Source organism: Capra hircus (genome assembly GCF_001704415.2).
Source record: "Capra hircus breed San Clemente chromosome X unlocalized genomic scaffold, ASM170441v1, whole genome shotgun sequence".
NCBI classification, from domain to species: Eukaryota; Metazoa; Chordata; class Mammalia; order Artiodactyla; family Bovidae; genus Capra; species Capra hircus.
This window is the reverse complement of record NW_017189517.1, coordinates 41,550,516-41,577,751: the sequence shown is the minus strand read 5'-3', so window position 1 is coordinate 41,577,751 and position 27,236 is coordinate 41,550,516. Positions and strand designations below refer to the sequence as shown.

Below are 27,236 nucleotides of genomic sequence, written 5' to 3'. Positions count from 1 at the left end.
CAACATATGGAATTGCTGTGATATACATAGAATTTTCCAAACAGAACTGGATTCATACTAAACAAGCCATTCCAAGACATCTGTTATTGTTTGCAAAATGTACTTCTTTTCCTTAAAAATGAAGATGGATGGAACCGGATGGCCAGATAAGAATGTCAGCCATGAGAGCCTCAGACAAGGGTGTTCAGCAAGGGGAAAGAAGGGATGGAACTTGGGATCTTGGTATAATGGCTTCAATCAAAGTTTTCTGGAATTTTTCACCACCTGGCAGCAATCCTTCCTTATCTATCATTTTCTGGATTACTGAGTCCCGAGATTGGAATCCAGTGGGAGTCTAAGCTGAAGAAAAATTTACACTAGTGAGAAGGGGGTGATTGGGCTAGAGGAGACCTAGAAAGAGAAACATAAACACACAGATATGCTGTCAATTACATTTTGATTAAACTTCATCTCGCCACAAAATTGAACACAATGAATGATTTTCCAAGGCAATGAGTATATGTGTGTATGTATGTGCAGTATGATCTTCAGCATCACTTTTGAGACTGCTGGAAGTTCATCCCAGACTGGATGGAGAAATCTTGCCCCATTTCCTGTTGCTCCAAGGAGAAGGTGGGCATGGGGGTGAGAGGTTTAGGCTTTGGGATGAAGAGCACTGGCTGTCTTCTCCGGGCTGAAGTCACTCACAAACAGCTTATCGTTCACAATACAAAAACTGGAGGAAATACGGACTCTTAGACAATTGACAGATGTACCGACCCACACTCCCAACAATGATCTGCTCCCACTGGCACTCAGCAACCAGATTCCTTCCATCCCCCTCCTGTGTCTGTCCCCGGGCTCCTTGACTGGTTCCTCTGCCCCTTGTACAGAGCCCACCTTCAGAGAGATTGTCTACCAGCTTCGCTCAGTGGATAGCCTGATCCCCAACCCAGGGACAACTTCACATCTGCCCTGAACAGCAGCCCAGTACACTACAGTACAGGAGTGTACAGTCTGGTCCCCATTTTCAGAAGACGATACCAAGTCACAGAGAAGCCCTGTGACTTAACCAAGATCACAGAGAGAATGAGTGTTGGGTCAAGGAGAAAACCCATGTGCCAGTGAGAAAGTCCATGCTCTTCCTAACCACTAGGCTAGACTGCTCCTTGGAGCTCCCTGCTGGCTTTCCACAATACTGAGTCAGCCTAAGGTCTGCACCACCACACGCCCAGGGCCCTGAGCCCAGGCTGGTTGGGCCATCCTGCCCACAACACGGCTCTTACCTGGAAGAGGTGGCAGGAGTAGTGATGAAGGTCCGGCTGAAGGCACGCACACAGCCAGGATACCTTCCTTCTACTTCAACAACAAACAATAAACAAGAGTACCCCTTAGAGCCCCATGTGTTTACAGGTTCCCACAGGGGTCCCCAGTCAGGGTCTGACTTGACACTCATGCTGAGGGGTCAGTTGTTCACTTGGGGAGCCTGGGTGTTGGGAATGGGGAGGGCAACCGTAGGCCAACTGGAGGACGGTCTGCTCCCAGTAACATGTTCCCATGACAACCACTTCACAAGTTCATGGGATACATTTTTCTTAACTGCCCAAGATGTGGATGTATGGGGAAACTGCGAGGTTAAGTATTGGCCCAAGTTCTCAGTGTAAGGATCTGGTATGGGAGCCACAAAACTCCTCAGCCTGTGTCCCTAATGCCCAGGGTGGGCAGGGCAGACATGAATGCAGTTCAGCCCTGGGTTGTCTGTGGGAAAACTGAGGGCTGGAGATCACAGAGGGGAAAGGGAGGGGAGGGGAGGAAAAGAAGGGGAAGGGAAGGGACGGAGGGGAGTCCAGAGGAGGGGAGGGAATGGAGGGCAAGGGAGGGGAGTGAAGCTGGAAGGAGGGAGGGAGGGAGCCCAGCCAGGGGAGGGAGCAGTGGATGGTCTGGGAGGGATCTATGAACACTCACTTTCCTTGAACACCCCATTCACAGAGAAGCAGAGCATTGTTTCCTGAAAGAGAAGAGCGCAGGTACTCAGTCACCCCTCAACTTGACTCCTCCCCATCTGCAGCTTCCCACCCCTGCTCCCAACAAGGCAGGAAGCAGGTGCCCACCGTCTGGAACCACATGTCCACCATGAAGGACCTGAAGTCATGCTGAGTTTTGGGCAACCCACAGAGGGCCTGCACAATGTCACATTTTGTGTGTTTCAGCAGCTGGAACCGTAGATCTGTGGGGGAGGGGAAGCAAGCAAAGGTCAGGGACCCTATGAATCTTCCACTCACCACCCTTTTTTGCCCAGTCTTCCCACCTCACACTCACCGGGGTCCTTGAGCTTCTTCATATTCCTGCTGTTCTTGAAGTACGCACACATGCTGCTTCTAGGAGACACAGAGGAACAGTGGGTGGTAGTCCGGCCAGCACAGGTGTCAGCAGGAGCTGCCCTGCATCTGCTGGGGAACCACATGGCCCGGGGAAGGATTCTGGGCTGTGATACTCACGGGCCTGGGTCCTTGAGGCGGAATGGAATGGTCAGGGAGAAGCAGGCCTCCTCATGATAAGCACACAGGAGTCCCTGGCGGTCCCCATAGTCATGGATCAAGTAATACCTGAGGGGGAACAGTGAGGATAGTCTAGCTCTGTCGTATGGAGTTCACAGGAGACTTGAAAACTCCCATGAGCAGACCTGAGTTTGGGTGGCCTCCCTGTCCTAGCCCTCCCCTTGCTCAGATTCCCAGGGGTACTTACTGCTGCAGGAATTGCAGGATTAGACTCTTTAGCTCTTCAGATCCAAAGAAGCTTCCCTAGAATCAAAACAGTCCTCAGGACCAAGGCTGACACCCCCTTGCATACCACCTAGAACCCTGCTGGATCCTCCGTGCTCACCTTGCACATTGGTAAGTACTTGGGGACTTCAATAGCACACTTAGAACCTGAGGGTTTCTCCTGGCCATCCTAGGGGAGGGAAGAGGAAGTCAGTCATCCTGCCGTCCAGGATGTGGTGCTGGATGATCAGGGGAAAGAATGGGCCCAGGATGGGGTGGGGGTCTGAGGTCAGAGGAGAAAGGGTCCTGGAAATGTCAGGGGCAGGACTACATGTCTGTCATCTCCATGGGTCCCCAAAGCCTGTGGAGAACATGGTTGAAGAAGACCAGGGCCTTTTCAGGTTCCCGCAGAGGATGATACACTCTTCCTCCCGCAGGACATGTAAGGGCCAGGTTCAGAAATGGAACTTGGACAGGTCCTAACATGTTTCTGAGTAGTTTGAGGGCACTGTCAATGCTAGTTAGAGGACTCTGTGATAAAGGGATACACTTACCAAGCTTAGTAACTTGGGGAACAACTCCAGGATGGTGCTGCCAAAATCAAGACAAAAGAGAAAAGCCAGTGAAAATGTGGACGTGGCCCTCCTCGTGGGAGCAGGTCACTTACAGCAATGACAGCCCTGTGTGTGCCCCCACCCACAGTGCGGTACGCTAGGCTTCCAGGGCCCTGGTCACCACTCCATGGACTGACCCAGAGGAAAGCTGTCCCCTCCATCCCTTCCTCCCACTCCTCTTCCTGCTCTTTTCCCCTGGGTGGCTCCCAGCCAAACTGTCCTGACTCCCTTCTCCAATGCCACAAGGACCAGCAATTCAAATTCAGTCTGCCAGGCCTGCCTCCCCTCCCTTCCTTCCTTCCTCACGGGCTCACTGAAGGCTATGGAGAGAAGAGGGAATGGGGGGAGAGCCCAGTGCTTTGCTACATCACAGGCTGTCCAGCACTCTGTCAAGTCAGGACAAACAGCAGGGCTGACCCAGGAGGCTGTGACAGGGAGGTGAGTGAAGTGGGACTCAGGAGGGAGGGAGGGGGATGAAGACAGACATGGAGTGCAGGGAGGAGGGGAGAGATGAGAGAGACATAAGGGTGCAGAAACAAGGCAGAGAGAGACCTTATGTTGGTTGACTTATCAGGGGAGGTGGTGCACATGGCAGTTCTGTCAGCCCCCATCCTTCCTGGTTCCAGCTGTTGACCTTTGTCCATCTCCCCTGCAGACTTCACCTGGAATTATGCGGAAGCCATGGACTAGATGGCTCTGCCATCGACACCATCCTTTCCCTACAAATCCACTTCCCTTCATCTGTCACCACCCCATAAGCCTTCCCACATCCCTTTTAAAGGAAGATCTGAGTGCTCCACCTCACCTCAATGTTGGAAAGATTCCAGTTCTTGGTGTGGGAAGCATTCTCCATAATGGTGGACAGGCTATGCACCACGTAGGGTTTTTTGTTGCTCTGGTCCAAGGACGAAAGCTATGATGAAGAAAGAAGAGTGAGGACCCCAAAGGGGATATCTGAGACCACTATGCCTCTTCTATCTAATCTCTCCAGTCCTCACCATCAGCCTCAACATTGGGCCTAGGTCCTCACCTTGGACCTGATCCCTGGATGGATGTGCAGGGAGGCAGGCATGCCATTTCTATGGTTCCATGTCATTCCAATATCACAGATCATCAAGTCTCCAGGAAACCAGGAGGGAAACACAGGCTGAGAGGGCCCTGGCTGGTGCACCTCCAGCACTATCCCATCCCCATGATATCACCTCCAAGTGTCCTTCCCAGACAGACCCTCTACCCTCATCTGCCTTACAGTTACTGCTACAGCCATACCAGGGCCAAAGAGGAGTCTCTGGATGTCAAGAGATTGCTGGTGGACATCATATGGTTTGTCCATGGTCAGCCTGAGTGAAGGATGGGGTTCAGTGGCTCTGTGTCTGAGGGTGAGCAGGGGGAAGAGGTGGGGCTGGGTATCAGTGCACAGCTTGTGTTGAATCTGCATTACCTTCATCTGCTCCACCTTTTCAGACTTCAGTGCTTTCTGCACAGATCTCGGTGTATCACAGGGCTCAACAAAGATAGATATCTGTAGAGAACACAAGAGGTGCTGGGTAAGCGCCAGGAAATCTGTGCATGGGATCAAGCAAGACCATGCCCCTCTCCTTCCCTCTTGCCCCTATTCAGCCCTGTTCATGCCCTTGACACACACCTTTTCATTATCCTCATTGAAAATCTTGCCATTGACATTCTTCAGTGCACAGGCAATGTTGGCATTCTCTACAAAGAACTGGGCCTGCATTTTCTCATAGTGAAACTGTAGGGAGAGTGACAAGAGAAGCAGAATATAAGACCAGAGCCATTTCTCTTCTGGGCCTGACATATACCCCGTTTCTTCTCATTGCCTCCATGTCCTCTCTTACTTCGACTGGAATGAAGGGGACACTGCATTGCTTCTGAATCAAATTCAGCAGCCACTTCTCATCATATTTTATACCAAAGGGAATCTAGGGGCCAAAGAAGAAATGGGAAACAAAATTGATGCAATAGAATCCAAGGTTAAGATAAGACCCACCTGTGTCTTACTTTAGAACCTATTTTCAGGCTTTAAATAAATTCTTAAGACAGGACAATATCTGTTATCGCTAACTTTTGTACAACGCATGGATTTGCTAAATATAGTTTCTTTCTATTCATATACACTTCCTGAACAAAATATATATATTTCACATGTATTTCCTTTTATAAAGTCCCAAGAGATCCATGTGAGATAGACCTGGCCTGCCACTCTGACATCGGCCCCAGAGACTCAGCCTCCTCCCACACTCAGCTTGAGCTAAACTGTGTGATCTGGTGTGAAGTGCTCCATCTCCCTGGCAGTAGGTTTCCTCCTTTGCTTTTAGTCAACCTCTCCCATGCTCCTTCTTGCAGTCAGTCTGTTTCATTTCTATTGCTTCTCTGAACTCACCCTTAGATGATCTAAGAAGATAGTCCCTAGTAATAACAATACATTACCAATACCACTGCCCCAGAAAAGTTCCCAGCATCTCTACACAAATCCAACATGACTCTATCATCTTCTACATATCAGGTCCATTTAGCCAGGACACTCACAATGATCTTGAACCAGCTCCCCACGGTCTCATTCTGTCTGCCTCTCTCCATTCTTCTCTCTGGAGGCTTTTGCTTTATCTCCATATTAATATGTATTTGGTCTTGTTTCTGAAAACTGCTTCTCTGATGACGGGATGGAACAGCATAGGGAGCACTGTCGGGAAGTGGAGAGAAGAAAGTGGTCCATATAGACTTAGAAAGTCTTCTCTACATTTTCCCACATGATATCAGAGCTACAATAAGGAGTGCTTAAACATTAGCCAGATCCCATCATTCCTCACTCTTCCAGATTGGAGAGAAGAATAACATGTTTAACTACAAGGTTTTGTTGTTCACTGGTTGGTACATGTAAGTCATGCTGACTAGTCACTTACTATCTTGCTTGGCTGTCCATGGGAACATCACCTGAATCTTGCTGCTGCTGGGAAGTGACATGTTCAGACGAAAAGTTGCGTCGCCTTCGGTAAAAACTCCAGCTTCGTGTTCTTCTTTGTAAAGGGTTCACTTTATCAGTGTGCTCTAAAATTGACAACAACAGATCAATGGTCCCAATACCAGAAGAAGTATTGGGTAAATATCATGGCTAAGGGAAAAATATCACTGACTGTATAATCTAAACAGAAATACATCACTGTGCTAAAAACAAAGGCTGAGAGACTTCACTGTGGCTCCACTTTTCAGGAAATGAGAGGTGTAGAGCATTCACAGCCAAGAAAACAGGCACAGAAGAAAGGGTCTAGATCTAGAGTGTAGTCTGTGATGTTAGATCCTGCTCTACTTGGTTCAGGCTAGGTGACGTGGGACAAGTGACTTTTAATTCCCAAGTCTCACTTCCCTGCTCTGCTCTAGGGGGACAATAAAACATACCCTGAAAGCTACCTTAGTGTGATGTTCAAGGGTTAAAGCTGGTCTGCCTCACTGGAGGAAGAATTAGAGAAATGAAAGATAAGTCTGATGAAAATATCCAGAATGGAGCCTGGAAAGATATATCAGTTCAGTTCAGTTCAGTTGCTCAGTCATGTCTCTTTGTGACACCATGGACTGCAGCACCACAGGCCTCCCTGTCCATCACCAACTCCCAGAGTTTATTCAAACTCATGTCCATTGAGTCGGTGATGCCATCCAACCGTCTCATCCTCTGTCGTCCCCTTCTCCTCCCACATATAATATGAAAAATACCAAAAGCGAGGTGTAGAGAATTAAAGGTGATGCAGTGAGTATACCAAACACATGGTTAATGTGAATTCCAGAGAGAAGGAGAGGGAAAAGTAGAGAAATGATATTTGAAGAGAACTTGGTTGAGAAGTTTCCAAAAGTAACAAGATATCAACTTAGGATAACAATGTTAGTTGGAGAAAAAATAAATTTTAAGGAAAAATATTCCTAAAAAATAAATGTATTCATTTCACCATGATGTAACAAAAAGTCAGAAATTTTGTGACCAGAAGACTCAAACTAAAAGTAGTATTACAGGCTCTTCTTCGGGCAGAAGAAATATCATCCCAAGTGGAGTCCCATAGATACAAGAAAGAAAGACCAATGTCATTTGTGAATATGTAGGCAAATTTAAACAAGTAGGCAAATTCAAACTATATAAAATGATAATAGCAATATTTTCTGGGGGTTCACATATATAGAGAATGAAAATGAATGACAATAAATTTGGAGAGAGTATGTGGGATCAAAGTGTCTCAAGGTCCCATAATTGTCTGAGGAGTTTTAAAGAACTTATTAACTAATATTAGACTGTGAAAGGACTTCCCTAGTGGCTCAGATGGTAAAGAATCCACCTGTAACGAAGGAGACCTGGGTTCGATTCCTGGGTTGGAAGAATACCCTGCTGAAGGGAATGGCAGCCCCATCCAGTATTCTTGCCTGGAGAATTCCATGGACAGAACAGCCTGGTGGGCTACAGTCAGTGATGTCCCAAAGTGTTGGACACAACTGAAGCGACTTACCATGCACCAACACCAGACTGTTAAAAGGCAAAAATGCACATTGTAATATGAAGGGTAAGCACTACAAGAATAGCAAAAGAATGTTTAGATATCTGCATCAGTTAAGAATTCGATAGTTACAAAATATTAACCATTTCGAAGGAAAGGAAAAGGAACTTAGAAGCAGCAAAATAAATATGCAGCAATATGATACACATAAAGCAAATAACATCTATCTTTACATTAAAAGATTCAGGCTAAATATTCTAAATAGAAAGATGTTTTCAGACTGGACAAGAAACACTTCATCAAACATTCTTGAAAGACAAACGTGAAATTTAATCATCAGGAAATCTGAAAATAAAAAATGACAAAATGTATATCTTGTCCACATTAATCTACAGAAAACTGGTATAACCATATTAGTAAAAGAAAATGTATAGTTTAAAGAGAAACATGAGAGAAAGAGGGAGATTTCCTTATGATGATAGGTTCAATGCAATAAGAAGATATTAATACAAAATTCTAAATTTGTATGCATGTCTTAAAATAGAGACAAAATACGCAAAATAAAACCTGACAGAAATAAGAGTGAATGGACAAATCCACATTCACAGTGAGAAACTAACATATCTCACTGAGTGACAAATAAAATGGCAAACAAAAATTCAGCTAGAGGGAGAGGATTTTTAAATGTGACTTAAATAAACAAATTTATTTAATTGACATAGAAAAATGCACATAGCAAATACTGATTGAACATTCCAGAATAGGTCATATGCTAGGCAAAACAGCAAGCCTCAAAAACTAAGGACTAATACAATTTACCCTGACTAGTTAATGCAATATTCAGTAGGAATGGTGGGGTTTCCATCCTCCCCCAACCTCTAGTATAAATACAAAGAACATTAATTTACACAATCCCACCCTTTACCTAGGTTACCATCCCCACTCTTCAAAGCCTAGACCCGAGAAGATCACATTACTCATGCATTTTCCTTAGCCAAGGAAAAAAAATTCACCCAGCCAAGGCCATTTCCATAGGAGGGGAAGTTTCTCACCTGCAATCGGAATGGGTGTGTGAGAGCCCATTTCCTCAGAAGAGTAGAAAACAGTCAGCCTGGGCTCTCTCCCACCTTTCTCTAAAAGAGGGTTGGCTTGTTAGGGGTCCTGTGGTTTGGGGTTGAGAAGGGAACCCAGAAACCCTCCTGTCCTGCGGAGATCTGAAAAGAAGTTCTCATGCAGAGTGACTCACCCATAGGGTAGCCTGAAGGCAGAGATTTGTCACTGCTGTCCTCACAGGCTTCTCTAGAAGAGAATGTGTGGGTCTGGAGCTGGAGGTTTGGAGAATATCAAGGAAGGTTGCCAAGCAAAGAGAGAGCAGGCCCCAAACTCTCTATCAATGCCAAGCAAGATGGAGTCCTTACAGGAAGTCCTCTCCCCAAGGGCATAGAGGAGGAGAGCCCTGGGGGCCAGAGGAGCTTTAACTTCTTATAATAACAGCCCTCTGGGTTTTCTACCAGCTTAACACCCAGGGAACGTTTCCAACTAAACCACCCCTACAGAGGTGTTAGGAGACACTGGGGACCCGGGTACTTATAGCTACTAACACAGAGAACCCTCTATGCCAGATTCTGCATCTGCTACATTACACTGTGTTCCTTCATTCTGCAGACCCAGAGAACTGTGAGTGCCAGAGGTAGGAAAAGTTCTGTACTTGCTACATTGCATCTATTCTTTCATGTATTCCTCACAAGGAGATTCTGATATCAGAATCACCAACTTTTCAAGGTTGCTGAGGCTTACTGAGGTGCTGGAGCTTGTGGAGTCATTCAGATGCTACCTGGAGCAACAGAGACTGGAATTGAGCTCCAAGGAATTGGGTTGATTTCCCTATATGCACAGATTCACTAAATTCTTGGTCCAGTTCAGTCGCTCAGTCATGTCCAACTCTTTGTGACCCCATGAATCGCAGCACACCAGGCCTCCCTGTCCATCGCCATCTCCCGGAGTTCACTCAGACTCGCGTCCATCGAGTCAGTGATGCCATCCAGCTATCTCATCCTCTGTCATTCCCTTTTCCTCCTGACCCCAATCCCTACCAGCATCAGGGTCTTTTCCAATGAGTCAACGCTTCGCATGAGGTGGCCAAAGTACTGGAGTTTCAGCTTTAGCATCATTCTTTCCAAAGAACACCCAGGGATGATCTCCTTTAGAATGGACTAGTTGGATCTCCTTGCAGTCCAAGGGACTCTCAAGAGTCTTCTCCAACACCACAGTTCAAAAGCATCAATTCTTCAGTGCTCAGCTTTCTTCACAGTCCAACTCTCACATCCATATATGACCACTGGAAAAACCATAACCTTGACTAGACAGACCTTTGCTGACAAAGTAATGTCTTTGCTTTTCCATATGCTGTCTAGGTTGATCATAACTTTTCTTCCAAGGAGTAAGCGTCTCTTAGTTTCATGGCTGCAGTCACCATCTGCAGTGATTTTGGAGCCCCCCCAAATAAAGTCTGACACTGTTTCCACTGTTTCCCCATCTATTTGCCATAAAGTCCGGGATTCTTGGCCTCCGGAGGAAGAGAATTCAATCCGGGGCCAGAGACGAGGCTTGACTGCTTAGAGCTTTTGTGTAATAAAGTTTTATTAAAGTATAAAGGAGATAGAGAAAGCTTCTGACATAGACATCAGAAGGGGGCAGAAAGAGTGCCCCCCTGCTAGGCTTCAGCTGGATGTTCTATAGTCACCAGCAGTCTGTTAATGAAAGGAAGGAATGTCTTACAACTCAGAATGGCGCCAGGCCCCTCACCCATAAGATGCATTTTGGGATAATCTTGGCACCAGGTGATTCATCCCGGGCCATAAAACGATTGACTTGAATCTTGTAGAAGGGAAGATTACCATTCAGATACTTTCGGTTACATAGATTAGGGAGACAATATCTGAGTATAACATACTGGTTTGTCAAGTAGGTTCTGAGCCATTAGGCGGAACCAACTTGAAGACAGACTCTGGGGTAAATGCATAGTACATTAACGTAGCTTAAGACAAACATTTCCATAAGAAAAATGCATTGGTTACCTCAAGGTTTGAGAATAGTTAACTTCTGGTGAAACTAGATGTCATTATGGCAACACAGCATTTTAAGAGAAACCTTTCAAATTTGTATAGAGAAGGAAAAAAATATTACTAGTTTGTTTCCTCTTGCCGCTTAAGAGAGATAAAAATGTCTGACACTTGCAGCCTATTTCCTCCGTTTGGAGACCCCTGGCCTTCCTGCCTGTTACCTTCTCATCCCCCCCTCCTTTTCTTTTAGGAGAATTTTGTTGCCTAGGGAAAGGGGGCATCGTTCTCATTCCATAACTGCTTCCAAGCTGACAAAGGGCGTTGTCCCTAAATTAGTGAGGAAACATATTCTCCTAACCCTCATCCTAAGGATTTCTGATCCAGGGGCCCCAAATAGTAGTTGGAAGAAGCTGCAGCAGTAGCAGGAGTTTGAGCAACCATTTGTAACTTAAAAGCTTTCATGCGACTAGAAATAAATCCAGCTACACAGTTACAGACGCTGGGAACAAACAGCAAAAACAAAGCAATCAGAATTATTGTAATTAAGATAGTTGTCCACCCTGAGGAACTAGTTAATGTCTCCCAAAGTGAGGCAACTGAGGCTTCAGGAGTATCCATGGCCCCAATCATCTTGTTCATGTGTTTAGTAAAATGAGTACCATTCGTGCTCATATCAGGTATATATGGACAGCATTGGGTATGAATAATAGCACACGTTCCTCCTTGAGCAGCTGTCAGAATATCTATAGCCAATCTGTTTTGTAAAACCACCTTTCTAATTTGTGCTTGTTCAGCATTAAGAGCTGAAATAGCCTTTTGAGAATCTTGTAATGTCTCTTGAGTAAAATTAGTCAAAGCATCCACTTGTAGCATAACATCTGTAGTTCCCAAAGAGGGAACAAAGACTGCAGCCAAATAATCATACCAGTGAAATACAGACCTTGCCCGCCGAGTTTTAAGGTGGGGTAAATTAGCAGGCTTTTCTGGGAGCTCTGAAAATATAAAGCCGAGAGTAAAGGCTAGACCCAGGGTGCATCTCCCTATCCAACCAGGGGGAAGCCATGCCCATAGGTAAGAGCCACATATCCAATAAGTCCCGTTTGGAGCAAGCCAGCGTGACTGAGATATCCAGTCCCAATTAGCGCCTGGCCACACAAAGGGAGCACCTGAACTGGGGTGGGAAAACACGGGAATGATTACGTTGCATATTTCCTGAGGCAAAAATCCCAATTGTTTTCAATTATTGTAATTAAGTTGTTGGCTAACTTTTGGGGATGGCTCTGTTTGTTCCAGCATATAGGGGCAGTAGATATTAGATGTCCTTTTTCAGGAGTTAGCCATATAACCTCATCCCATATTTGATAAACGTCAGGTAAAAACCTTTAGATCTAGGCCTATTTGCCTTATGTGTAGCGAAATAGTCATTAAACCGAGACAGTGTATAATCAAAATTAAAAGTCACATTATGTCCATAGTTAAAGTACATGTTGCACCAGTCCATTTTAGGGTTGTTAGATGTCATCAGATGAAGAAGAGGCATCACATATGATTGTTGTCAAAGGTATTCGCAGACTTGGAGAAAGTCTTTTCCTTAAAGTTGAGATGTCCACCACAGGAAGCCTTCCACTGATGAAGAGGGGAGCGCTCTGCAGACCCAGCAGTTAGACCAATTGTGGAATGCAGCGTAGGAGTGAGCCCAGGACAGGAAGGCATTGTCTTGAGGATCAAACAGCAGACTCAGGATTTTTGGAGTCAGCAGAAGTAGGCTCACATAGATTATCAAGCACATCTGAAAAGTACAAAGTCAGAGCATAGAAAATAAAGACATAAAATGAAGTCACTTAGTTCTGGTCAGGGTGCCACCTCTTAACTCAAGTGTGATGTACCCACGAATCAATTCCTGGCACTTTGACAGCTGTGGGAGAAGAAAGAATAACCTGGTAAGGGCCTTCCCAGAGGGGCTAGAGGGATGGGCCCCTAGATCCCAATGTTTTTATGAGGACCTCATTTCCTGGCTCAAATAGAGGCTTGCTTGATTCAGAGGTGGGGTCAGGAGTTGTCTCCCGGAGTCTGTTAATGCCTGTTGAAAAGCTGAGAGCTGAGTTACATAACTAGTTAATTCCAAAGCTTCAGGGTCTATAACAATGTCTGTGCATAAGAAAGACCTTCCATAAATACATTCAAAGGGGGACAGTCCCCCCTTTTTGGGGGGCAGTTTGAGCCCTCATTAAAGCTATGGGGAGGACTTTAATCCAATTGTCCTGCGTCTCTTGCGTTAATTTGCGCAGATGTCTTTTGATAATGTCATTAGCATTTTTAACCTTTCCGAGGATTGGGGTCTCCAGGAACAGTGTAAGTGATATTCTATTCCTAGAGCTTTAGGCACCTGCTGAGTTACAGCAGCTTTAAAGGCGGAGCCATTGTCACTCTGAAGGCTCCCTGGCAGCCCAAACCTGGGGATAATTTCATGGATTAAAATCTTTATAACCTCCTTAGCCTGCTCACTATGACAGGGAAAAGCCTCAATCCATCCAGTAAAAGTATCCACCCAAGCTTGTAAGCAATAATACCCATTAGCTTTTGGCCTGTGAGTAAAATCAATTTCCCAGGCCTCTCCAGGATACTTTCCACTTTGTTGTAACGCAGATAATGCTAGCTTCTCAGTCTTTGGGTTGTGTTTCTGACAAACCTCACACCTTTTGATAATGTTCTTTAAAGTTTTCATTACATTTTTACCTTCAAACAAATGAGAAGCCATTTGATAAGTACTCTCTGCAACCAAATGAAAACTCTGGTGTAAACCCTTAAGAATTTTCCACTGAGCATTTTCAGGAATTATTTGTCGTCCATCCTCGGACTGTAACCATCCTTTATAAGTAATCTTTGCTCCTCTTTTCTCATATCTTTCTAATTCTTCCTCAGTATATTGTGGTTTTTCCTGTTCCATAGGACCTGTCCAGATCAAAGGCGTCTGCAGTGAAGGGGTTTTGTAAAGTGCCAATTTTCTGGCTTGAGAGTCAGCCAGCTGATTACCTTCAGCTACTTTACTCCCATCCCTGCTGTGCCCTTTGCAATGCATAACAGCTACTTTTTTAGGACAACATATAGCAGTTAAAAGTCTCTTGATCTCTCTGAAATGCTTAATAGGTTCTCCTGTTGCTGTTTTAAACTGTCTTTCTTTTCATATTGCAGTATGAGCATGTAAAGTCAAATAAGCATACTTAGAATCCATGTAGATATTTACTCACTGCCCCTTGCTTAACTCTAGAACTGTGGTCAGAGCCACAAGCTCCGCTAACTGAGCACTGATTCCCTGGGGGAGAGATTTTGCTTCTAAAACCTGTTCAGCAGCCACCATGGCTTAACCTGCTTTACGCTTTCCATCCCGAACAAAAGAACTGCCATCTGTAAATATTTCCATGTCAGGATTGTCTAATGGGGTATCCATTAGATCCTCCTGAGCTGCATAGTTTAAAGTTAGGAACTGGGAACAATCGTGATCAGGTGTTTCATTTTCCTTCTCAGGAAAGAAAGTGGCAGGATTTAAATGTCCACAAACTTTAAGCTTAGTTATGGGTCCTTCTAACAACAATGACTGATATTTAAGAAGCCTACTGTCTGTCATCCAAATATTAACCTTAGAATTTAAGATTCCACTCACATCATGAGAAGTCAGTGCAGTAAGGTTTCATCCGTTAATTATTTTTAAAGCTTCAGGTGCTAATAAACCCATTGCCTCAATTACTCTTAGGTAGTGGGGCCACCCACGTGAAATTACATCTAATTCTCTGCCTAGATAAGCAATAGGTTGTTGGTGAGGCCCTCGGAGTTGTGTCAAAACTCCCAAGGCCATACCTTTTCTTTCAGTGACAAACAAATTAAATTCTGACCCTGTGGGTAAGCTCAGAGCTGGAACTTGCAGGAGAGCAGTCTGAAGAACCTTAAAAGCCTTTTGAGTATCCGGAGACCAAACCAGTTTGTCAGTTTGGGCCTGCTGAGTTTCAGCTATAAGTTTATATAAAGGCCGGGCAAGTTCCCCATAACCCGGAATCCAAATGCGACAGTAACCTGTGATTCCCAAAAATCCTCTCAATTGTCTTAAAGTCATAGGTAGGGGATGATTTAGTATAGGCTTAATTCTCTCAGGGCCTATGGCCCTAGTCCCTTCTGATATGATTAGGCCCAGATATCTAACAGATTGTTGACACAGCTGAGCCTTTTCTCTTGATGCCTCGTAACCACAGCCTGCCAGAAAGTTAAGAAATCTTCTGAGGCTTGTGAACAAGCTTCTTCTGTCTCAGCAGAGAGCAAAATATCATCTACATATTGTGACAGCACCACTTCAGAGCTATTAAAGTTTTGTAGATCCCGTGACAAACTTTGTCCAAATAAGTGAGGACTGTCACAAAATCCCTGGGGCAAAACTGTCCAGGTTAATTGAGAAGCTGGCTGTGTAGGGTCTTCAAAGGCAAATAGAAATTGACTTTCCTCTGCCAAAGGCACTGAATAGAAGGCATCTTTTAAATCAATTACTGAGAAATATTTGGCTCGTTCAGGAATTTCAGACAGTAGAGTATAAGGATTAGGCACCACGGGGTGTAAAGGAACTACAGCCGCATTTATTATTCCTAAACCTTGAACTAGTCTCCATTTGCCATTTGATTTCTTTATACCCAAAATAGGAGTGTTGCAAGGACTGTTACAGGGAACTAATAGTCCCTGCTCCTTTAAATTTTCAGTGATGGGTTTTAACCCTTCCTTAACCTCAGGTTTCAGAGGGTACTGCTTTTAATGTGGAAATAAGTGCGTGTCTTTGAGCTTGACAACTACAGGAATAGCATTTTTTGCTCGACCCACAGATTTTCCATCAGCCCATACTCTAGGATTTACATTTTGTTCAACTAGAGGAAGAGAAAGGGAGGGCTCCATATTCATAAAAACAGAGGCATGGACCTTGCTCAGTATATCCCCTCCCAAAAAGGGTGAGGGAGATTCTGGCACGATCAGAAACTCATATGAAAATAGCACAGAATCCCAGTTACAACATAAAGAATAACTGAAATAATACCTTTTGGCTCGTCCAGACAGTCCCATTACGGAAGCGGATTGAGAAGAAAGTGGGCCAGGGGCTTCAGTAAGCACAAAGTTGCCCCAGTTTCTAAAAGGAAATTGACGGATTGGCCCCCCACAGTTATTAATACGCTGGGTTCCTCAGGTGTAATTAGGACGGGAGCTTGTGTGGGGACTCCCAGGCACCTTCATTCCTAATTGTCTCGAGAGTCTGCCCCCTGAGACCTATGCCTCTGGGGGCAGTCTCTCTTCCAGTGTGGTCCTCTGCAGATCGGACGTGGAGCCCGGGGGGAGGGGGCGGGGGGGGGGTGCGGGGAGGCGGGGCGGGCGGGGGCGGCTTAGATGCCTGAGGGCAATCCCGCTTGAGGTGCCCCTCCTTTCCACAGTAATAGCATGCCTATCCCTTTTCACCTGGGTCCTTCTGGGCATTTTTCTCAGGCTGTTTAAGAACGGTTTTCATAGCCATTGCGAAGGCTTCCGCCTGTTCCTTTGTCTTTCTCTGCCTTTCTTGCTTTTCCTCATATTCCCTACCATAATAGACTGTCTGAGCCAGTTGTAACAGATTATCTAAAGACTGACTTGGTCCATACACCTGTTTTAATAGCTTACAGCAGATATCTGGAGCTGACTGAGTGAGAAATCTCTCTCTTAAGATTACTCTCTCTTCACTTTCAGGATCAATCTCAGTGAATCTGTGAAGGGCTTCTCTCAGTCTATCTAGGAATTTACCAGGAGCTTCCTTCTCTTCTTGTCTGTGTTTGCCAATTTGGCATAGTTTAAAGTCTTAGCACACGCCTGCCTGAATCCTTCAAGAACACATCTGACAAAGTGACTCTGATCTCATCTTCCTTTAGCCACGTTATAGTCCCAATCTGGTTCTATAGTTGGGACCGCCTGATTCCCATTGGGGAGGGCCGCTATCTTGTCCTCCCTCTTCCCTACTGATTCATTACCAAGCCATTCATCTCCATAAGCAACTGCTTTTCCCAAAACTCGAGTCTTTGAGTCAGGAGTCAGCGTTTGTCCCAAGATATACATCACATCCTTCCAAGTAAGGTCATAAAGCAGAGTAACACCTTTAAAAGCTCTAATATATTTTTCTGGGTCCTCTAAATAGTCTCCCAGATCCTCCTTGATTCTTTGTATTTCTTGATAAGAAAAGGGCTTATAGACTCTCACGGACTGATTATTTCTCCCGGTGGGTGTTTCATGAAGAGGCAACAGCTTGTGTGGCTGTTCCTCAGTCTCTCTGGCTGCTCTGCACATATGATCCCAGGGATAGACTGGAGAAACCTGTTTTTCTTTTTCTCTTTGTCTCCTGTCCTCCATCTCATCTCTTACTTCGAAGGTCTGAGTTTCTATTGAAACCAGAGTAGTCTGAGGTCGTACTGAGACAGGAGTTGTTTGGACCTGCATGTGGGCAGTTCGAATCTCAGTTTGGGTTTCCACTGAGACAAAGGCAACCCTTCTGAGGGGGGTTCTCTGGCTTTCAGTTTGCTCAGTTTGGAGCCCCAGGTACGGGGGCAAAGTAGGAGGATAGGAGGGAACTGAAGGTTTCACACCCAAATCTATACCCTTAGGACATAAGTCTGGCCTATTCTGCAGAGAGAAAAAGGTCAACACATATGCTACGTCTACCCATTTCCCTTGTTTTTTACAGAACCGGTCTAACTGTAAAACTGTATTATACTTAAGAGACCCTCCAGCTGGCCACCGTTTGCCATCCTCCAGTGGGTACTGTGGCCATGTAGTAGCATATAGGAAGACCAGGTATGTCTTCTTTAAGCCCTGGGGATCAAATCTATCCCAGTTTTTCAGGACACAGTTCAAATGAGTTAGGCTGGAATTGTTACCTTCCATCTGTAAGAGAGAAAAAAAGCGACCAGCTCCATCTTTCTACCAGAGGCGTCCCTCCCTGCTCTAGATGGGGGTGTAGACAGACTACACCAAAAGCTTTTCCTTCCTGGTCAGACTTAGTCTGTCCCTTACCGATGCAGGCATCATACTCGTCCCTCCTGGTTCTACCGCTGAGATGGGGTGGGGATGCACCAGGGGTAGACCTGATGGCATCCCTAACTGCCATCCAGCTCCTCACCATTACCTCTGATGCCACCCGGGGTGCAATCAGAGTAACCTTCCAGAATGCCTCCCAAGCTAAACCGCTGGGAAAAATTCGTCACCTGAGTGCCTGTGCACGACCCTGAGTATACTCCTGACCACGATAAGACCAATACGAACATAATACTGAGATGTTCCTTCCAAGCATCACCACACCAGTATAAGAGCCTCCTCTGGTCCACTAAGAGCCAACATTACCAAAGGAAAAAACCCATTGCAGTCCCAATGTAAGTAACCATTAACCTCAGAGATGTTCTTGGAGCTAGAGCTCCATCTAGCTTTCAAACTTCTGATTCCTAGTGAGGCTAGGCGCTTACTACCAATCCAAGTTTGGGACCTAAGCCACAGTACACAGTAACAGCATAGATCACAAGTCCCTTGAAAGTCTATGATCCAAAGGAGTTATGAAATGGTCAAAGAGACCAGAAGTTTGACTGAGAAAAGAGAGTTCAGTCCACACACTTTGCCCATTTCTGGTCTGTTCCTGAAGGAAACATTGAGTGCCTCTTGGAATTGGCAGGTCGGTATAAACCCTTGACAGTTTCTGCCATAAGGTGTAAGAGATCACCATGGAACCGCAGAGCAGGGCTCCTCACTTGCTTCGCTCAGGGCATTTCATTCATTCACACAAGCACACCGCAGAGTTAGTAAAGTACAGCAGAAAACGTATTCACTAGGAGAACAAAGAACTAGAGCTCAAAGCATCCTTACCTTGTCCTGAAGGATCCTGGATGAGCCCCCAAGATGAAAGGTTGTTGCTGAAGGAAAAGACGCCAGGATTCCTGGCCTCCAGAGGAGAAGAATTCAATCCAGGGCCAGAGACCAGGCTTGATTGCTTAGAGCTTTTGTGTAATAAAGTTTTATTAAAGCATAAAGGAGATAGAGAAAGCTTCTGACATAGACATCAGAAGTGGGCAGAAACAGTACCCTGCCTGCTAGGCTTCAGCTGGATGTTATATAGTCACCAGCAGTCTGTTAATGAAAGAAAGGAATGTCTTAAAACTCAGAATGGCACCAGGCCCCTCACCCATAAGATGCATTTTGGGATAATCTTGGCACCAGACAATTCATCCCAGGCCATAAAATGGTTAACTTGAACCTTGTAGAAGGGCAGATTACCAAATAGTTTTGTTTACATAGATTAGGGAAACAATATCTGAGTATAACATACTGGTTTGTCAAGTAGGTTCTGAGCCATTAGGTGGAACCAACTTGAAGACAGACTCTGGGGTAAATGCATAGTATATTAACATAGCTTAAGACAAACATTTCCATAAGAAAAATGCATTGGTTAACTCAACGTTTGAGAATAGTTAACTTCTGGTGAAACCAGGTGTCATTATGGCAACACAGTATTTTAAGAAAAACCTCCTTTTAAATTTGTATAGAGAAGGGGGAAATATCCCTAGTTTGTTTCCTCCTGCCACTTAAGAGAGAGAAAAATGTCTGACACTTGCAGCCTATCTCCTCCGTTTGGAGACCCCCGGCCTTCCTGACCGTTACCCTTTCAACACTCCAGATGTGTTTCTCTTTAAGTAATTCAGTTAAGTTACTCAGTCATGTCTGACTCTTTGCAACCCCATGGACAGCAACATTCTTTAAGTAATGTGTATACCAGGTCCCTCTAGTCAAGGCTATGGTTTTTCCAGTGGTCATGTATGGATGTGAGAGTTGGACTGTGAAGAAAGCTGAGCGCCGAAGAATTGATACTTTTGAACTGTGGTGTTGGAGAAGACTCTTGAGAGTCCCTTGGACTGCAAGGAGATCCAACCAGTCCATCTTAAAAGAGATTAGTCCTGGGTGTTCATTGGAAAGACTGATGCTGAAGCTGAAACTCCAGTACTTCGGCCACCTCATGTAAAGAGTTAACTCATTGGAAAAGACTTTGATGCTGGGAGGGACTGGGAGCAGGAGGAGAAGGGGATGACCGAGGATGAGATGGCTGGATGGCATCACCAACTCGATGGACATGAGTTGAAGTGAACTCCAGGAGTTGGTGATGGACAGGGAGGCCTGGTGTGTTGCAATTCATGGGGTCGCAAAGAGTCGGACACGACTAAGCAACTGAAGTGAACTGAACTGGATACCTAACTTAAAATATTTGTGTATTTATGTCATTTTAGATACTGTACATCCTTCTAAAATTTGCAATCACATACATACAGTTTTCTGTGGGTTTCTCTGGTGGCACTTGTGGTAAAGAACCTGCCAGCCAATGCAGGAGACATAAGAGACACGAGTTCGATCCCTGGGTGGGAAATATCCCCTAGAGGAGGGCATGGCAACCCACTCCAGTATTCTTTTCTGGAGAATCTCATGGACAGAGAAGCCTGGCAAGCTACAGTCCATAGGGTTACACAGAGTTGGACACGACTGAAGCGATTTAACGTGCACAGTTTTCTAAAAATTGAGTTTTTCACTTATCATGACAACTCCAGACTTTCATTTCCTCAGTTATTGTGGTTGGTCATCTTTCCAGATGTTTTTGGAGACAGCATTTTACTTTTTAGGTGAGTTATTTGTGATTATCTTTTGTCCCTTTTTCTGCTGATAAGTAAAAGTCCTTTTAATTATTGAATATAAGCACAAAATCTGTAGCATTGTTTGAAATATTGACGCTCAGCTTTTAAATCTTTGGATTTTTTTTTCTTTTGATAGTACAGAAATTGCTTTAGATTTATGGATTTTTAAATTTAACAATAATACAGCTATAATAGAAAAAAATGTATAATACATAGGATTGCATCAACTATTAGTCCACTGGGAATTCTAGACTCAAAGCCTTGAGGACTTCAGGAAAAAATGTAAGAAAACTTTAAACCAAATTCTACGTTGATGAATAATGGGCAAAATATTTGAATATTTGTTTGCTTATAGGAGATACCATGTAAAGTGTATCTGACCTAAAATAATTCCATAAATGATCATTTCCTTCCCTTCATGGAGGCTAATTTCCTCTGCTTTGACCTGAGCCCCATGCAGATCCCTCACATAGTTCAACCCCTGCGGCCCTATACCCAAAGATTAGATTTCACTGACCTCATCTTCAAGACCAAGATATGGGAGGGAGAGTTGTATCAGCATGGTATTGACACTAGGAAAACTAAAAACTGGATATGTGGTGCAAGAAAAGCTTTTAACTCTGTTCAAACTTATTAGAGAAATTTAGGAGAAGTTAAAAAAAAAATCTTTCTCTATTCCCTCCAAAATTCTCATATATAAACGCATATGAATTATAGGAAAAACATTTTGTAAGCAAATGTTTAATATTATCCTATATAAATAAATCTGATTAGTAAAAAGTGTGTCATTCAAATCTATTGAAATAGTTTAAATAAGAACTATGTATTATAAACCTATAAAGCTTAAACAATTATATATGCATTTTATATATGCATATACACATAAACATATAACATATGAAGAACAGTGTGTATATATACATATATAGTGAGGAAAATTTTAAGAACATATATGTTCATGTAAACCTGTTTATATAGTACTTCACACAGAGAAGTATCTCTGGGGAATGTAAACTAAATTACAAAAGGTGTACATCTTGCTATGTAAGAAGATAAAAAAATATAGAATAATATTTTTTCTAATAAATACACCTTCCTGAACTTCATTAGCTTTCAAAATAAAAATATTAATTTGAAATCAGAAAAATAGTTGATGTAAAATTTTATAACATTATGATACATACCTGGTCGGGAATTTCATTGCAAAGATAATCCATATGTATGTGACTTAAATGTATATATCTAAATTTATATATTTTTGCATTACCCTTCTCTCAATCACATATATATGTACATTTCTTGTCATAATTGGGAGGGAGGGGCTGAAGAGAATTTCTTGCCCCTAGATTTAATGTACTCGGTCTCTGACTCACTCTTAATGCTTCATCTGCCACAAAAATCTTCCAGAGATTTCCGTGTGATGGGCACGTTGTGCTCTTCCTCTTTCCAAGGCTTCCTGCTAAGTGACAGACAAGCTGCCATTCCAGATATGCTCACCAGGTGGCACAGACATCTAATTTTTGAATTTTATCCAGTGAAAAATGGATTATTTGGGAAATGGAATGAAAAACGTGTTAAAAGTTTAAAAAGAACATATAAAATAAATTCATGGTTAAATTGCTTTGCCTAACGATTTTCTTCTTCTTTGTGGTTTTCCAGATAGAAATCATAGTAATAATATGACTCCTCTTAGGGGGCTGCTGATTAGCATATGTCTGAGATGGGAGCAAGGAGGGCAGAAGGGATCCATGTACATACTGTCTATAACCGTCTTTTAAATTTCACAACGTTTTTCCTGGCATGATGGAGTACAGGGTAAGGGATTTCCACTTTGGATTTTCCAAAGGGATGAACCAGGTTACAGGATATTTCCTTTGGTTATGTCTGACTTGTCTCCACTCTCTCCTCTTCTGCTGGCTAAAGCTTCCTTAGCCTCAGATCTCAGCTTAAATGTCACTTCACATGAGAAATCGCAGATATACCCTACTGGCTTGATTACCAAAGGCAAAGGCTAACAGAGTTTTGAAAAGAGAATTCACTGGTCATAGCAAACACCCTCTTCCAACAACAAAAGAGATGACACTACACATAGTATCAATAGATGGTCAATACCGAAATCAGATTGATTATATTCTTTGCAGCCAAACATGGAGAACCTTTACACAGTCAGCAAAACAAGACCAGGAGCTGACTATGGCTCAGATCATGAACTCCTTATTGCCAAATTCAGACTTAAATTGAAGAAAGTAGGGAAAACCACTAGACCATTCAGGTATGACCTAAATCAAATCCCTTACAATTATACAGAGGAAGTGACAAGTAGATTCTTTGGGATAAGATCTGATAGAGTGAATGAAGATCTATAGACGGAGGTTCCTGACATTGTACAGGAGGCGGTGGTCAAAATCACTGCCAAGAAAAAGAAGTGCAAAAAGGCAAAATGGTTGTCTGAGGAGCCCTTACAAATAGCTGAGAAAAGAAGAGAAGCCAAAAGCAAAGGAGAAAAGGATAGGTATCTATCCATCTGAATGCAGAGTTCCAAAGAATAGCAAGGAGAGATAAGAAAGCCTTCCTCAGGGATCAATGCAAAAAGAAGAGGAAAACAATAGCTTGGGAAAGACTAGAGATCTCTTCAAGAAATTTAGAGATACCAAGGGAACATTTCATGCAAAGATGGGCACAATAAAGGATACAAATGACATGGACCTAACAGAAGCAGAAGATATTAAGAGGAGGTAGCAAGAATACACAGAAGAACTATACAAAAAAAGATCTTAATGACTCAGAGAACCATGATGGTGTTATCACTCACCTAGAGCCAGACATCCTGGAATGTGAAGTCAAGTGGGCCTTAGGAAGCATCCCTATGGACAAAGCTAGTGGAGGTGATGGAATTCCACCTGAGCTATTTCAGATCCTAAAAGATGATGCTGTGAATGTGCTGCAATCAATATGCCAGCAAATTTGGAAAACTCAGCAGTAGCCACAGGACTGGAAAAGGTCAATTTTCATTCCAATCCGAAAGAAAAGCAATGCCAAAGAATGTTCAACCTACTGCATAATTGCACTCATCTCATACGCTAACAAAATGATGCTCAAAATTCTCCAAGCTAGGCTTCAACAGTACATGAAGCAAAAACTTCCAGATGTTCAAGCTGGTTTTAGAAAAGGCAGAGGAACCAGAGGTCAAATTGCCAACATCCATTGGGTCATAGAAAAAGCAAGAGAATTCCAGAAAAACATCTACTTCTGCTTCATCAACTATGCTAAAGCCTTTGACTATGTGGTTCACAACAAACTGTGGAAAATTCTTAAAGAAATGGGAATACCAGATTTTCTGACCTGCCTCCTGAGAAATCTGCATGCAGGTCAACAAACAACAATAAGAAACGGACATGGAACAATGGACTGTTTCCAAATTTGGAAAGGAGAACATCAAGGCTGTGTATTGTCACTCTGTTTATTTAACTTACATGCAGAGTGCATCATGCAAGATGCTGGGCTGGATGAAGCACAAGCTGGAATCAAGATTTCTGGGAGAAATATCAGTAACGTCAGATATGCAGATGACACCACCCTTATGGCAGAAAGTGAAGAGGAACTAAAGAGCCTCTTGATGAAAGTGAAAGAGGAAAGTGAAAAAGCTGGCTTAAAACTCAACATTCAAAAAACTAAGATCATGGCGTCTGGTCCCATCGTTTCATGGCAAATAGATGGAGAAACAATGGAAACAGTGACAGACTTTATCTTCCCGGGCTCTAAAATAACTGTAAATGGTGACTGCAGCCATGAAATTAAAACATACTTGCTGCTTAGAAGAAAAGCAATCTAGACAGCATATTATAAAGCAAAGACATCACTTTGCCAACAAAGGTCTGTCTAGTCAAAGCTATTGTTTTTCCAGTAGTTATGTATGGATGTGAGAGTTGGACCATAAAGAAAGTGAAATTCAAGGTCCAATACTTTGGCCACCTGATAGAAAGAACTGACTCATTGGAAAAGCCCCTGATGCTGGGAAAGATTGAAGGCAAAAGGAGAAGTGGATTACAGAGGATGAGATGGTTGGATGTCATTACTGACTCAATGGACATGGCTTTGAGCAAGCTCCAGGAGTTGGTGATCAACAGGGAAGCCTGGCATGCTGCAGTCCATGGGGTTGCAAAGAGTTGGACACAACTGAGTGACTGAACTGAACTGAACTGAGTCATCTAGTGACTCTACCACAATTGCAGTCTCCAAGCATATATGTGAAGGGGGACCAAAGACGGAATTCACAATTTGTCATAGGTTGTAGCAATATACAATGGACTTACACAATGTTATGTCAATTATATCTCAATAATGCTGGGGGTGGGAGATCACTAAGCAAACTAAAAAAATGACCAAACACCCTCTTCTAATGCTGAATACGAGTGACTGATTCTTCTTTACCAATTATAGCTTTGGTTTTGCTCTATTGTTCTCTCATTTCAGTCAAAATTTACTAATATACTCATTCATAGAATCACTCCTGCTTCCTGACAGCATTAAATAAGGAGCAATATGAACCCTCTCTAAAGTCACCTAACACACATCCAAGTCCTATAATGCTTCATTTCTAATGTCCTCTTAAGGAATCTACAGGGTGCATTCTGCCAAACTGCAATAAGGAAAAAACCCAACTTTGGCTACAGATATGTTCCTGGTAGTCTTCTGGCTAGAGAACCCTGACAGCAGAATGGTCCTGAATTGGTTGACTCGCCCCACAGTGAAGGCAATGCAGATTTTCTTAAGTCCTTCTGCTGGGAGCCAGCGTGAGGAACTCCGCCCATGGCAAAGGTCATGAGGAAGGAGGCTTCAGCATATGCAAAGGTGGGATTGAGCCTCAGGAAACTCCCCGTTCCCAAGCATCTACCCCCAAAACCAGAGTCTGTTTTATGCTCTCACCTACACCTCTGACTTTACAGGGGGCTCTCCCCCATCACCGTTTCTCTCGGAGAAGGAGTTAACTTGCAGCTCCAGTTAATAAAAATTCCTGGGTGTGACAAGAGTGTTTCAACTTGCAAACTCCTCTGAAGGTTCTCTAGCCTGCATGAGCGGGTTCGTCCAGCCACATGTGATTGTTTACAGCCTCCCAACCATGAGAGGCACGAGATGCTTTAAAACTTTCTAAACACAGACTCTTTTGAGAAGTTACAAAATTATTAGTATAGTATTAGTGGGTTGATTAAAAATTATATTGGTAAAGGGTTTTTCATTTGTTGAGCCAATATTTGCTGCTAAATCTCCATATTCCCTGCCCTTATAATGAATATAACTAGCATATAGGAGAAATAAATATTAACCTTTAAGATTAATCATGTTAAACCTTAGGCTAAGTAAATTCCTTTCTTGATTGTAACCCACTACACCCTCACCCTATAGGAATGCAACTTTATTCGGAGGGTGGCGCCTGGTTTAAGAAAAAACCACCCCTGGAAAAAATAAGTTTTCTGGTTGACTGACCATTATCAGAAAGGGCCATAAAATGTCAGCAGGCCTCATGGCCAGAAGATGATGTAAAACCCATAAGACCTTTGTATACATTTATATGAAGCACCTGATTTTGACAAGGGTCAGGTCTGCTGACCCCCGTGTGACTCTGTATTCATCCCTATGTATAATAAAAAGTATATAAGCAAACCTGAAAAATAAAGAAATGGGATCAGTTTCTGGAAAGACTGATTCCCCCATGTCATTCTTTCTTTCCCCTTCTGGCTGAATTCCCATCTGGAACGTGGGTACTCACCAAGCCTGCTAATTTTGCCTGGGCTTCTAAGATTGGACCGGGGAGGCCTCAGCGCCTCCTGTCCTTTGGGAGAAAGGAAAGACGCCTGTGGCCTACGTAAGTGGTGATTGGTATTCCACGTAAACCAAGTTATTCAGCCTCTTTTTCTCCACTAATATTTCCTACTACACTATCCATTTTAATCTCTCTCTATATCTGTAATTAAATAAGTTTTTTCCTAAGACGCCGATTCCGTCCTTGCTTTGAATTACCCTGGATCCACCGGGGCTGGACCCCGGCATCCTCCCACTCATCTTTTCCACAGTATCTGGTCTCCATGCTGATCAAAGATCTGTAAGAAACTGAGTCCGTGGTAGATGCTTAGACTAAGGTGTAGTTAGACTGTGAAATAGTATGATTTGTGGGATGGGAACACTGATCAGTATGAAAGGCAGCAAATGGGAGTCCTGACCAGGAGGGTCCAGGGGCAGCTGTTCTGTTCACTCTCTGGGCCCTGGCACACTCTCTTTAAGGATAGGGTCACATAGGGGGCTGTGGAATTCATGTGGGATTAGCTCCAGGAATAGGCCTAATTTCCAGTATGTGTCTTCTTTTCTGCCCATCAAGTACAAAGGCATCAAGCTCATGGACACTTCTAAAGTGTGCTAAGTCACTTCAGTCATGTCCGACTCTGCTATTCCATGGACTGTTGCCCACCAGGCTCCTCAGTCCATGGGATTCCCCAGGCAAGAATACTGGAGTGGGTTGCCATTTCCTCCTCCAGGGGATCTTCCAGACACAGGGATTGAACCTGAGTCCTTTTCATCTCCTTGCATTGGCAGGTGGGTCCTTTACCACTAGCACCACCTA

General features: G+C 43.7%; 1 protein-coding gene across 1 annotated transcript; it reads right to left on the bottom strand.

Moving 5' to 3' along the window:
* Positions 1-633: 633 nt before the first annotated feature.
* NXF3 (nuclear RNA export factor 3) lies at positions 634-26,705 on the bottom strand. The gene is made up of 18 exons (XM_005700164.2): positions 26,639-26,705; positions 6,277-6,421; positions 5,903-6,056; positions 5,212-5,295; positions 5,001-5,105; positions 4,797-4,877; positions 4,386-4,502; positions 4,161-4,268; positions 3,908-4,017; positions 3,296-3,332; positions 2,863-2,931; positions 2,725-2,780; positions 2,478-2,585; positions 2,299-2,357; positions 2,091-2,206; positions 1,945-1,987; positions 1,266-1,338; positions 634-715 (listed from the first exon to the last, which is right to left on the bottom strand). The coding sequence occupies exons 1-18, from the start codon at positions 26,703-26,705 to the stop codon at positions 634-636; spliced, it is 1,614 nt and encodes a 537-aa protein (XP_005700221.2).
* Between the last annotated feature and the right edge of the window lie 531 nt (positions 26,706-27,236).